The 15,122-nt window shown below is 39.7% G+C and overlaps 1 protein-coding gene across 14 annotated transcripts in view; it reads right to left on the bottom strand.

Moving 5' to 3' along the window:
- LOC141768708 (dedicator of cytokinesis protein 3-like) overlaps positions 1-15,122 on the bottom strand; it is a 239,196-nt gene that overhangs the window by 95,254 nt on the left and 128,820 nt on the right. For all 14 annotated transcript variants that reach the window (XM_074637029.1, XM_074637073.1, XM_074637051.1 and 11 more), the window contains exons 4-5: positions 7,762-7,817; positions 160-256 (exon numbers count right to left, since the gene is read on the bottom strand). In XM_074637029.1, coding sequence (XP_074493130.1) covers positions 160-256; positions 7,762-7,817 — 153 coding nt within the window. The remainder of the gene's footprint in view (positions 1-159; positions 257-7,761; positions 7,818-15,122) is intronic.

Here is a 15,122-nt window from a genome sequence, read left to right as displayed (position 1 = left end):
ATTATGGAAGAACATAAATCAGCTTGTGTACCTTTGGTTTACTCAATCTGTTGTGCTTGGCTCTGCTGCCTTAATGCATGATGTAGCAAAGTGCAGTGATGGAAAAAAAAACCTGCAGTGACATAAAACCCTTAAAGAAAAATACTGTGTGCTGCTTACCACATAAAGCTGCTTCCATAGTAAGGCCCACTCCTGCAGTGTTGACGTCACCTCAGTAACAATGGGGTCTTCGAGAGGCACCACAGTCTCATGTGGCCTGTACAGGGACAGAACAGAAACAGACACTCATGCTTTATTAACAGCCACTGAGTTGAATTATTGTTTACACAGGATTCAGTTGTCCACAAGTAGACCTCATTTAAGGACAGAGAGAGCAACATGTTTGGGGCGGCTGTGGCTCAGAGGGTAGAGCAGGTCGTCCACCAATCGGAAGGTCGGTGGTTCGATCCCTGGCTGCTCCGGGTCAAATGTCGATGTGTCCTTGTGCAAGACACTTAACCCCAAATTGCTCCCGAAGGCATAGCCATCGGTGTGTGAATGAGTATTTAGATTAATTCCTGATGGGCAAAGTTGGCACCTTGCATGGCAGCCTCTGCCATCAGTGTATGAATGTGTGTGTGAATGGGTGAATGCTGACATGTAGTGTAAAGCGCTTTGAGTGGTCGGAAGACTAGAAAAGCGCTATATAAAAAGTCCAAATCCAAGTACATGTCACCTACACAACTACATTTAACAGTAATTATTAAAAAAGCCCCTGTAAAATGTTCCGGGGGAAAGTTCCTGCAGTGGAAACGGGGCTTTTATATCCTGTTGTGTTGAATATTGAAAAAAAAAGTTAGAGAAATAAAAGTGTTGAAATTATAATGTTAATACTCAGTAAGTTTGCACTGTTACGTGCCAAACTGAGTAAACTATCGCACCCCCTGAAGACAAGGACCTCAGTTCACCTCACTGACTGGCTCACTCTCTCCTCCCTCTCCTCCCTCCCTCGTACATCATTTCCAACATCGTTGTTCACTAAAATTGAAAGCTGAGTCACTGTCTCAGCCCTGGAGTCAGGAATATTAGAGTACCTCTCTCTGTCTCTTTATCCTCCCTCTCCTCCCATGCCGACTCTCTCCTCTTCCCTCCCTGACTCTTGGTTTGTACTCTGCCTCTCACGTAATCTCCCCTTTCTCTGTCTGTCTCATAACTGATGAATTAATAAAAGCAGTGTGCCAGATTAGCTGATCTCCCAGCTGAGCCGTACCTGGCGGCCGCCTGGCGATTTCACCCACATTAGTTACACTTGTATCTCAGACGCTTCTCCTCCTCTTCTCCTCTGTTCTACTTTTCACTCTATCCAATCTCTCCCTCCTTTTTCCCCTCCCTCCTTCTGTTTCACTTTCGCTTCCCTGCCTCGCATTGTTCATCCTCAAGTTTTCCCTTTGTTCTGGCACATTTCCATCATTCCTCTCAGTTCCTACTCCGTGCTCTTCCTTCACTCCTATTCCTCCCTTTCCTTTTCTCCTCTTTCCTCTCCTTCCATCTACTCTTTTCAGTCTTTCTTTCCTATATGCTTCTTTCTCCCATTCCCTCCTGCATTGTCACACTTCCTCCATCTCTCCCCTCCCTTGTTTCCTTCTTATCTTCCCTCATCTACACACTTTCTTCCCCCCTCTGCACTCGTATCTCTCCAGCTTGCAGTCTTCTTCCTCTTTCACCTTGCTTGTCTCTCTTCTTTTTAAGTCCAAATGTGCGTCCATATTTACTCCAAGTCTCTTCTCTCTTATCTCTTCTCTCTCTGCCCCAAGCTGACATCTCTGTCCTCCATCAGTCTAAAGCCACTATTGCTCCATGCTAATATTTCTATCTCCTCCACCCCAGAACTCTCTTCTTATGTACAGTATGTCCCTCTGCAGTTCTCTATGCAAATATTTTATTCTTAAACTCTCTGGCTCTCTTTTTGCAAGAAGACAAGTGATTTTTGGGGACTTCTTTTTGTCTTTGATTGGTTCACTTAATAGTTAAAGCCCTTTAACTGACTTGGTTTCAACACAAATCCAGCCATTTGATTAGATGGTCTTTTAATATTTTGCGTGCATTACAGACAGAGCCTTCCATGCACTATGACAGATTTTTTTGAAGCAGTTTGTTTACAGTTTTTGAATCCACTTGTCCAGCTTTTATACCTTTGATTTTCTATGGTGAACTTTCTCTGCCGACCAGTTCCTAAACTACTGACGAGATGGTTCACGCATCAATCTTTCATTTGAAAACAACTTTAAAATGAATGAGCTGAACTGATTCACAAACAGACCTGGATCTGAATCTGGGATCAGTCAGCGTCTGCGGCTGGACTGCGTTCATTAGACGTCTCAGCGTGATAACACGCTCTCCAACACAAAGAGAGTTCATCAAAGATGGAGACACTGGATCTGATGTCAGAACAAAGACAACTGTTATCTGCCTACCTTGGCTAGAACTTGAGAGCCGGCTGGCTGCTCTCCTGCCCTGAGCTTAATCAATCACAACCTCAAAATAAGTCTTGACTTTTAAAGCTTCCTCTTTCATTCACAGTTGGCCTCACATCAACCAAAACACTTGATGGTGAAAACCAAACAGTGATTCATTCACTGACTTCAAAGAAATACAGGTCTGAATTTATTGATAAGTAACTCAAAACTGGATGTTTACAAAAGGTGAATAAAATAAAGATGAAAGACAAAATGCAGGTAAGAGGGACCTGCCTATTTGAACTTACACTTTAATTTGTGACGGATAAAAAGAAAGTTATTTTTCCAAACAAGTCTTAATGGAAATTGCTCATTATGATTAGTTATCTAACTACAATGGGAGAAGTCTCTGTCTGTCCTTCAATTTTTGTCGACGACCGTTCATTTGATCAACTTCACACTTGGTGGGTGTTATTGCTCAGGACCCAATGAAGTGCAGTGTTGAGTGTGAACTCTTGAGTTCTACGGGACGTATTTATTAGTGGTGCGTTATGTACATACCAAAGAACGTTTATTGCTAAGAAGTGAAAGTCAATTATAAGTTCCATTGCAACGCCAGCGCCCAGCAGCAAAGCTCCGCCTCTGCCATTTTGGACCGCAATCGAGTCGACTAACATGATGACGTTAGTTAAACATCAAAGTTAAGTTAAGTTAAAAGTGCCGTGCAAAAGTGGAACTGAATTGTTTCTATTCTATTATCAGAATTTTAATGTCTTTACCAAAATGGCCTGTGTTGAACAATAAAATATTATAAATATGCATACTATTAAAACAATTTACTTACTTACTTGTGTTAGTAAATAGCCTACAACTATGTTCATTTCTGTTTATGTCATGCTACTAGCACTACTAGCTACTGGCCGATAGCCGGTTGTTTGGGAACAGAGACGTTAACACATCCACCACGGTACAGGCTTACAGCATACAGCCCATGGGTGTATTATAAGATAATGAAAGTGATGAATTACAGCCAATATATTCATTATTACAGCCGCATACAGCTAGCAGGAAGCTGGCAGAACCGGATATGTTATGTAAGCGTGTAAGGCGGTGCTGTCCCGTGAGTCTGATGCACGTTCATTGTGCCAAGGAAAATAACTCTGGATTTGGCTATTAATGAATTTTACAACTTTTAGGACATAATGATTTAAATGAGGGTTATTTGAGTGTTCGTACTGGGAAGTTGATTTACCTAAAAAAACAGGATCCTCCGATTTCGCTCTCCGTCGCTCGCTAATATTAACTGTTACACCGCGAAACGGCATGCTGGGTACAGCTCGCTCTCAGTCGCCGGCTACAGTAAATTTAAGAACAGATAAAGAGAGAGACCGGGGATCTACAGGACATATTTATTAGTAACTCTCTCAACAACCAAACAATCGGCCCGTTTGGTCATCAAATAATCGTCCGTGGAGAGGACGGTTTCTGTTTTAGTGTCTTCTTTGTCCCACTATGGTTATTATGCAGTTAAGCTTTGGGAACTCTTGCAAACAAGAGAAAAAACAATTTAAAAAAGAAGCAGGATGGAAAGATAGAAGAATGAGAAAGGAAAAAGAAGACGTATCCTAACACCTGAAGGAAAATATGATCATTGCCAAGTCTTGAAGAAATTAATATCATAATATAAATAATACGAATGTTTTCAAAGTCTGTGCAAAATATGGAAAAGTACTACATTCCCACAGCAGTAAGCAGGTGTGGACTAAAGGTCTGTAGATAAGATGTGTCACACGCACGCACGCACGCACGCACGCACGCACGCACGCACGCACGCACGCACGCACACACACACACACACACACACACACACACACACACACACACACACACACACACACACACACACACACACACACACACACACACACACACACACGTTGTCAGAGATGAGTACCATCAAACTCCATATGCTGACATTACTATAAAGGTCAAACGCAGGACAGTGGCCATTTGACCACGATGACTTTAATGGGAGTTGACTGTCCATACACACATGAGAGGGAGGGCTTCAACTGTAATTTACATTTTCAGACAGAATGAATTGAATCTGCACCTTCTTTTTACACAATCCTCAGGTCTTAAAGAATTTAATCTGTATATTAATAATAATCTTTCTTTTAAACTCGTCGAGTTTGAGTAAAACTCATCCCAGGTGATGGAGATCACTGAAGCTTACAGGAAGAAGATTGTTTAGGGTGCCTGAGATGTTTGAAGAGTGTGTATCTGAGTCTAGATATAAATCTGATTGCCTTTTCTCTTACATGTGTTTTTGAAAATGCCTTTCTTGTACATGTGTTTGAACTGCATCCTGTCTGAGTCTGTGTATGTCTAAAGCAGCGCGTGTTTACAGGTTTATTTGTCTCTCGGGTGTGATCCTGAAGTGAAGGGGTGCTGCTTTCTGATATTTATAAATGTCAGAGTGTATTTATCCAGCTGGCAAAGCATTTTTCACAACATCCTGACAACTTGACGCAGTGTTGAAACTGGAGGTTGCTGCACATCAGTGTTCCCTCTGTATTCACTCAGCGTTGCCGGCTCAGCAGGAACTATTTAAACTCTGTAGGATGCTGCTGTTACATGTTGCACTTATAAATATAGATAAATGATGTATATATAACTGTGATGGCTTAAACAAATGATGACTGGCAGCTTCTATCTCATGCCAGAGTACTGTGACTCAATATTTAAAGGGCCAGTGGCAGGGTTTTAGTGGCATCTAGTGGTGAGGTTGCAGATTGCAACCAACTGAAACTTATGGTGGCCACGCAAAAACATGATGTCCCTATCTAGAGACAGTGTTTGGTTTTTCCGTTCTGGGCTACTGTAGAAACATGGCAGACTCTTTTTTATATTGGTATCTATGGTATCGAAAACCACTTTTTTTTCACACTCTTTTTATAACTTTTTTATTTTCAGGTGATCATACATTAAAGAAAACACACTTATAAATACTATATTCCATTTCTGCCAATAGATCCCCCTAAACGCCACATACTGACCCTTTAAAGACCAACAAGCTAAAGGAAAAGACAGATTTAATAAAAGTTGTAACACACACACACACACAGACATATATTTCTTTCAGACCGCCTTGGTCAGTCGTCCATAACTATATTTGTCATCATGCACCAGCCGCCTAGATTCAGTAAAGCACACTCAAACTCTCCACTGAAAACTCTCTGTTTCTTTGCCCTGGAGGTCTACTTGAAACACTAAAGGATTCACTAATTCCAATTAATTTACTCTCCGTGCCTTTAATTAAAAAACTCTTATGCAAATCGAGACACGCTCTGTAACTCTGATTAATCTGGAGTTTCCAATCATTATGTAAATGTATTAAAATATGTACTCTTGAACTTGGAAGGGAATCAGAAACGAGGAGGTTCATACCTTATTTAGAGAGAACGGGTCTGAAAACAACTGATCCCAACAGAAAACGAGATTTCATTAAATGGCTTTAGCTAAAAGGAGAAGAAAAATGCCTCCTGGCACTGTGGAAAATAAAGTACACTCAACTGTGGCATCATTACAGAGAGAGGAGAGAGGCTTAAGCTTGTATTGTCTCAGACAATCAGATCAGTGATGCAATGACAGGGATGTTGGCATAACCTAATTAGACTTGTATCCTGTACATAACTTTCACACGGTACCTCTCTGCTTCTACTACATGGATCACTTTGAGGTCTTTTCCACAGCTTGACATCAGTGAAAGTACAGTGGAGAAAAATGATCAAATAGATGTTGTGTTTGGGGGCTGCAGAGGCTGCGAGGTGAAATTGATTTGGATTCTTTTAGTTTCTAAGGCAAAAAAAGGAAGAAAAAAAAGGTTCAAGCTGAAGGGGCTCATTCATCTTGGGATTGAAATAATAACTGCATGGAAGACGCAGTCACAGTAAACAGCTAATTCATTTATTCTTCCTTCCAGCAATATCACTACCATTAGCCGTTCTATCAGTTTTAACTCATGAAACATGAAGCTTTTTGTGCCGGTGCAACGTATCCTCATAAAACGGTTCGTATGATATGTTACGAAAAGTGGACTTCTGGTTTTCCACAAGGTGCGAACAGCGGTCTCCTGGGCGAAAGTCTGGTGTTTTTTGATCCCACCCATCCACCCTGACCAGCTCCCTATGTGGTGTTTGTTGCTCTTTATGTTTCCTGGTTCACGATTACGTGTATAACATACAAATTGATTTTGTGAGGTATATATACAAATTACAGTGCATTACTTTAGGTATAGCTACGAACGGTGTATGAGAACTAGGTCAAGGTTTGGTTAATTGGCATTCGAGGGAAACATTGGAAAGATCTTCTGGAATATGCTTGTTTTTGATGTATCACAAATACGTTTCTAATCATAGTCAGCGGAAGTCCGCATAGGGAGGAGTTCGGGATGGATGGATGGGTCAAACAAACACAGGACTTTCACCCCGAAGGCTGATGTTCATGTCCCATTTGAAACCAAAAGACAACGTTGCCTTATTTTAATTTACGTCCGTAATTTAAATAATGTAACAAACATACTTATTTTAAGTCAAACCATGATGTTTTACTAAATATAACAAAGTAGTTTTTGTTTTTGTTTTTTATTTCAATTCACAACATTAACTATGTGTTTAAAACTGTGACCGTAATCTGGGAGAATAAACATATAAACTCGATAAGCAATCGAGAAGGCAGATTAGTTGTATGGGAACGTAATTTTGTAGGAGACAGGGTTGTTTAAAGGAATCTGAAAGCAGTGCAGTTTATTAGTGCTGTTTGCACCAGCAGTGTGGAGCAGCTCTAACAGAGTGTATCCATCACACTGCTAAGTTATTTACAGTCATTACATTCTGCTTGGGTTAATGTCGACTCCGTCTTTCACCAGCTTCTCTAATGTTTAACTTCTAAAAGTCTGACAAGGTAAACTTGTGGCTGATAACCTACAGTCACTTATTCATCTTGATTTTAAACAGGTAATATGTGGTGCTACTGACATCTGCGTAACACAGAGGACAGAAAGGGATGAAAAGGGGATGAAAAAGACAAAGGTATGAAGAGAAAGATAAAGGGCATGACTGGATACATAACAAGAGATTAAGGAAAAGTTAGTCTTATATCTTTGTCATTACGTGTGACATTGATTCGGGCCCCCGAAAAAGCACAAGTATGATGTTGAAGTAAATGAATCTACATTGTGAACATTGTGGCCCCAGAGGTTGTGTAGACGTAGCAACTTTTTGAGAATTGAGCTTGGTTTAGTCTTAAAGGTTGGTAAACTTACCCTCTGTTGGTGACGATGGCTTTCTTCAAGTGAATGTAGCTGGCTGGGAAAACTCCCTGGAGAGACAGAGACAGAAAAAACATCAAAACCAGGATCAAACCATCCTTTGTACTAGGATCTCATGCCAGTACTAGTGAGGATATACTGTAGCCACGTGCACAACAAGCATTTCATTAAAAGAAGGCACCCAGCACACCTGCAGGAGCCCAGGGAGTGCTGGTACAGTAACTCACTTTCAGAGACAAAAAATGTCTTAATTTGCCTTTTAATGTCCACTTCCAATATTCTTTATTCATTTATTTAACCTTTATTTAACCAGGGTAGTCCCACTGAGATTAAGAATATATGTTTCAAGGGAGACCTGGCCAGGACAGGCAGCAACATAAATGACTAGAATTACCACCTTGGGGTTGTATGCCACTGCCCACAAGTTGAGGTGATGTTGCAGTTTACTTACATGTAAAATGTTGTGTGTGTGTGTGTGCATGCGTGTGTGTGTGTGTGTGTGTGTGAAATTGTCATATTTGGTATTATGAATTCAGTTATGACCTAAATCCGAAATGTTTTGTGAGGTCAAAGTGACATTTGACAGTAACAGTTCATTCTTGAGTCCAAGTGGATGTTTACTCCAAATTCACTCAAGGTGATCCTGAGATATCACATTCACGATAATGGGTCGGGTGTACATACATACATACAGACGGACGGACGGACAACCCAAAAACATAATGCCTCCAGCTACGGCTGTTGCCGGTGAAGAGGCATGAAATTATATAGTTACAGACAGAAAACACAAAATGAGACAAAAATGATATAATGCATTGTGTATTAGAAACAGCGTGACCAATCAGTCGTTTCTGCTTTTCTCCTGATGCTAGCACAACACAGACCTGCATAAGCAACACAGACTCACGGCAGTTTAAAATTAAAAATTAAAATGCAATCGATTTGATTCGTGTACATAGACATGAATTTTCCTTTTTTTCGTAAACTTTCAACAATAGATTTTTCATGTGTTTTCCTACGAATGTCTAGCAACACCTGACACATGTGTCAATTTCCGCTCCAGTCTTTTCAAAATAAAACTACTTAGTTAGATTTAGGAAAATGTCGACTTGGTTAGACTTAGGCAACAAACTACTAAATTAGGTTTAGGAAAGGATCGCGGTTTGGGTTAAAATAACTCCGGAAGTGCTGTATCTTAAGTACGGAAGTTACGTGACAAATAAATCATCTTTGACTTTGTGTTTCACACGGGACACGAATACCGCTCACCTGGGTCCGAGTCCTGTGATTTTTATACTTCCCGTTCACAATTACGTGGATTACATACAAATCGATTTTGTGCTGACCACCACGAAAAAAATGTGAAATTCATGTCTATGTACATGAATCAATACATTAAATTCCATGACTATATCACGACCTGCTGTGCGACTGGGCTGGCAAAAGTGGTAAATGGATGTATGGATGGATGATTTCACAGCCACTATTTCAATAACTAAACTTTACAAGCTTTTTGCCACATGCCAGAGTGCTAAAGGAAAAGTCAGCGGATCACAAAAATCATTAGGATTCACCCTCTGGGGACATGCCTGCATGTCTGCACACAATTTCATGGCAATCCAGCCAATAGTTGTCAAGATATTTCAGGTTGGACAAACGTGGTGGAGCGAACAACCTTTTGACCTTGCCATCCCTGGAGCCGTGATGCTAGAGCGGCTAAAAGAGTTAGTAAAGCTTATTTTCTGAATATGTAATTGAATGTAAAGTACCCTCCACTGCTCCCCAACCTGTAACACAGGCAGACAGAACAAGCTAAATACATGCAGAGTGAAGACTACCTGCCCTGTACAGCACTGCTACAAAACACGCAGAGTGTCTCAGAGGTGCACTGATCAATTATTCATGTGAGCTACTGTGAAGGTTATAATGGAAGCTTCTAGCATGCCAGGCAGGTCGCTTCATTTGTTTTAATATGACTTAATATAAACTCTCACACTGCAGATATAGTGGATATAAATACCTTGTCTTTTTGGTTAATTTCCAAAAAAAACTATGTTCTTTGAAACCAGGGATTTAAACTATGCAGACTATGACTTTTATATTTCTTTTACTTATGTATTTCAAACTAACTGCTCTGTAAAAGCAAAACTCCTCATTTCCATCTTATTGGGTCATTAGAGTGAGTATGGCATTGTACCAATTTACAAAGAGATTTAGTACACTGAGTACAAAGGTATTGATTCTAACTTAACTATAAAAACACTAATTTGTTTTATTCAAATTAAACTAATTTAAAGGTGTTTAATGCCTCCTCTCTTTATCGACATCAGTCTGCAGAGCTGGTACTGTACATTTTCCTTGATCTCTTCAACATTTGTTGGTTGCATGTTTGTATAAACATTGTAGGTTTCACAGAGATGCTGCTGCTCATCAACTTGCTCAGCTATGTTACTTTCAAATTACTTTATTTCCCCTTTAATGTAACTACACAATAGATGTAAGGAACTGTTTTCAGCCAATCAGTGCCTCTGCAGCACGTTTGGACCCACTGACACCCTGACAGTGAGCATTGCTCTCTGCAGTGCTGGATATCTCTAATTGAAATGAAACCATGTGTTCTACTTTATCTTTACACACTACAGTATTCTTCCTCAAATGTGGAAGTAATTAGGTATTTTGTGTCATAAAATCTTTTCCCAAGTAACTCTGGAAATATTTAATGGAAACTGTCAGTGTAGAAAAAGAAAACTGTTGAATTAACGAAGTGTAGCTGGTGCTGCAGCAGCCTGCCGAGGGAACATCAACACTGGAGGGATTTCATTCATATTCTACTACATGAGAGGAGGGAATCTATTTTAGGACTTGACGTCAGTGAGTCTCTTCGTGCTTGTTAGTTTGTTCATGTATGAAATCATCCTTAGGTAACACTTTATAAAAACCATCATTTATAAGTGGTAAATTGATCATTTAAACTAAGTTAATAGTTATTTTACTGTTAACAAACAATAAAATTATAATTAATAATGTTTATTTATCAGTTTATTGTTGCACACATTATAACATGTTATATACTATATATATTTGTTTATGATTAAAAAATTGTTTGTTAAACCTTTAAGAAATTGTAAAACATCAAGAAACATTACAGGGATAGATGGATCAGATTTAACGTTTGTTAATGGTTAATAATTGGTTTGTAAAGCGTCTATAAAACATTATTTAGATAAATTTGCAACTGATGATTATAATACTTTGTTAATGGTTAATAAATACTTTGTGAAGCATCTATAAACATTATTTATATAAATAGTTAATATTTTGTCAATGGTTAATAATTGTGTCTGGTCCATATATCTATGTAATGTTTATAGATGTTTTACAAACTTTTTCTTAAAGGTTTAGAAATCATTTGGTAATAATGAACAAATACTTAATATAATATATAAAATGTTATAATGTGTGAAACAATAAACGGTTAATAAATAGTTTACTAATGTAATCAGAATGTAATTGTTATCGTCTCTTATCAGCTATGATACAATTTATAATTTATAAACTTATTATTTCACATTACTCAAACTAATGATAAAATAAACGAAAATGTATGCATTAATAATAATTATTAAACATTATTCATTATCATGTCATTGTTTCTTAACAGTAAAATAACTATTAACTAAGTTTAATTAACTACCAATTTACCATTTATAAATGATGGTAATTACAAAGTGTTACCCATCCTGTGTATACTACTGTACCTGCATGTTTGTTTGTATTTGTGTGTGTAAATATCCTATTAATCTCTATAAACAGATATATCTGCATATGAATGCAGAATCTGTAGGCCACGGGACAAGATTTTTTGTATCGGAAGCGTTCTGGTTTCCGTTTATAGTCCGAGTAGTATTGACCGATCACGTTTGAACAGGCTTTAGTTGCATGCAGGTAAACGGTCCGTGTGGAGAGTTGGGCTATCACATTATCATATTTTCACTACAAGATTATCGTGGCCAAAATAATTCACAATAACAATATTATTGTGATATCTAACGAAAATTTGAAAACAAAAATGCTATCAGTCAAATTCATCTTCTTGCGTTGGCTGAAATGCAATCTGAGAACCCATCAGCTGTCGTCCGACGATGATCCAGCTTTTTATTAGCTAGAAGATTGACTGTTAACGGAGTGTAAACTGGCTACTTGTGAAACAATGCGGTCGTAGATGTCGTCTCTTGACTCCAACTCCAACTCCATTCTTGCATCTCAAATTGCTAATCGGGCTGTAAACAATGACCGGTGCACGGAAGAGGACGTCTCGGCCCGCTACAACGGAACCCCAGAAATATTGAGTGTTGCCCCCAGAGGCTAAATTGTTATCAGACCGACAGCCGATGGGTTCCAAGATTGGTATCCTATCTTTGTGCTCCCTCAGTTGTCACCCAGCCTGCATGCCAATGCAAAAGATGTACGTACAGTATTAGCTTAGGTCCCAGCACGTCTGTCTGCGTGTGTGTGTGTGTGTGTGTGTGCGCGTGTGTGCAGTTGAATGCCCTATCTGTACTCTGAAAGCTCGGCCTGCGGCGGTTAGGAAAGAAAGCCCGTCTGTGCCATCATGCATAATAACCCTGCTGTCTTTTAGACTTCTCCTGTCGACAGAGATGTATTCTGCTGCGCCTGTCAAAAGACCTTTTAGGGTCAAACATCGTATAATAAAACACAGGGGAGCACTTTCCTCTGTTATTCAAGTGTGAATGTATTTTTAGAAGAGACAAAGAGGGCATCGGAGAGAGAGAGTCAGAAAGAAAGCTATAAAGACAGGAAGAAATGAGAACAATAGTGCTAAGGAGAAATGGAGTAACTGTGGTTAGCCATGCATTCGACAGGAGTGGTTCAGAGGTGCCGGCCCGGCCTCCAGGGAGCTCGCTCAATTACCTGTCTGCCCAGAACCATAAACACACACAGTGTGGAAAATGTCCTCTTCATAGTCATACTCACAACTCTGCTCCACTGCTGCGTCTCTAAAACCCAGACAATCTGATGTCCATTTTAATATATAATCCATATTTAAACTTTGATGCTACTGGAGAACATTTTAACTAAGTACATTTACTGTACTTAGTTAGAATTTTGAGGTACTTGTACATTATTAACTTTACACTTCCACTTCACTACATTTCAGAGAGACATATTGTACTTTTCATTGCAGCACATTTACTGCTTACTTTGGAGTAGGCAGATCAGAGCAAATATGATTAAAAAAAAGTTATTCTTTATAAAACGATCATTATATCCTCCTCCCGGTATCTGCAGGAATGATTTTGCTTTTTGGCTGGATGTCCACCAGGTCCAAGGACACCGGGCTCCATGTTAGTGATGGATGGTTTGATTTCAATTTGTAAATGTTTTAATTCAACAGCATCATAGCTATGTATAGTTGTTTATCAATTCACGATACTACTGCATACAGCTAAAAAAACTACAACAGCCATAATTCATGTAGGCTACGGACATAACAGTGCCCGTCTGTGGGCAACACCAAAATAATGTTTCACAACAGTCAGTATTTTATGTTTTACTAGGCTTTAACTAATCAAAACTCGGGTTTAGCCTCAATTTCTGGAAAAAACGGACAGGATTTGGGATTCGAGACAACTGCTCGTTATTCGAGACTGTCCCATTTGGTCACTACAAGCAACACAGAAGGATCCCCAACTAAACATGCTTGTACAATATTTAACATCTACGTGTTTCCACTGGCTCAGATTACGGAAAACAACACAAGATAGCATAATTATGCAGACGACACACACATTTACATAACCATATCACCAGGGGACTATGGTCCAATACAAGCACTTACAAAGTGCATTGAACAAATCAACGATTGGATGTGCCAGAATTTTCTTCAATTAAACAAAGATAAAACTGAGGTAGGCTGCACGGTGGTGCAGTGGTTAGCACTGGCGCCTCACAGCTAGAGGCGCCAGTGCAGGTTCGAATCCGGCTTGGGACCCTTCTGTGTGGAGTTTGCATGTTCTCCCCGTGTTAGCGTGGGTTTTCTCCGGGTACTCCGGTTTCCTCCCACAGTCCAAAGACATGCAGGTTAGGTTAATTGTTGACTCTAAATTGCCCGTAGGTGTGAATGTGAGCGTGAATGGTTGTCTGTCTCTATGTGTCAGCCCTGCGATGGACTGGCGACCTGTCCAGGGTGTACCCTGCCTTCGCCCAATGTCGGCTGGGATCGGCTCCAGCCCCCCCGCGACCCCTAACGGGATAAGCGGTTGCAGATGGATGGATGGATGGATGGATAAAACTGAGGTAGTTGTTTTTGGAGCAAAAGGAGGAATGATTAAAAGTCAATTTCAATCGACAATGTTAAAAAGACTGAGACAGCCCAAGCCAGAAATGTAGGTGTAGTCATGGACTCAGACCTGAATTTCAACGGACACATCAAGACAATTACAAAGTCAGCCTACTATCATCTTAAGAATACATCAAGGGGTTAAAGGACTGATGTCTCAGCAGGATTTGGAAAAAACTTGTCCATGCATTTGTTTTAATGCTCCATATATCTGGAACAAACTCTCAGAAAACTCTCACGTTTTTCAAATCTTGGCCGCAGCCTTTTCTTAAATAATTTCTTACACTGCACTGTAACTTTTATTCTTGCATTTTACACCTGTCTTATTCTATTTAGCTTTTTTTTAAATTCTCTTGACTCTTTAATGACTATTTTAATTGTATTTCAATGTCTGTTTGTGGTGTGTTTGTCTCCATGCTGTTAATGTTTTATGTAAAGCACTTTGCCTTGTTGCTGAAATGTGCTGTATAAATAAACTTGCCTTGCCTTAGAATAATGAACAGAGCTGAACTGTGTTTGCCCCATTTTGATGTGAAGCTGATATAATAAAAAAAATGTTGCTGTGATAATGGAAACATCAGATGAAGATCAGAAAGTATAAAACACACACACACAGAGAGACAGCGAGAGAGAGGAAGCACATCTTGTTCCTGTCTCCTGTTAGCTGTGACCATGGATGGTTAACAGGTCAGTGCATTCAGAACACCTCAGGCTCTTCTCTGATGCTACCTGGCTCAAAGTGTGTGTAGGTGTGTGTGTGTGTGTGTGTGTGATGGACAGGAGGTCATCACGGTGTTGTGTTGTTCCTAATTTAGCTGACAGTGTTGAAGCAGCGGTTCACTTGAAAAGGTTATCTTGTTACAGTAAGAGAGAGAAAAGAGGGAGACGGAGACGAGAAGAGATAAAGATGAACGAGTGCGTCAGACGCAGAGAGAGGGAACAGCATAATAAAGCCAACAAGAAAGGAACAAGGCTGCAGTAAAAATGTCATCCA

Source organism: Sebastes fasciatus, chromosome 1 (genome assembly GCF_043250625.1).
Source record: "Sebastes fasciatus isolate fSebFas1 chromosome 1, fSebFas1.pri, whole genome shotgun sequence".
Lineage (NCBI taxonomy): Eukaryota > Metazoa > Chordata > Actinopteri > Perciformes > Sebastidae > Sebastes > Sebastes fasciatus.
This window is presented reverse-complemented; position numbering and strand designations above follow the sequence as displayed.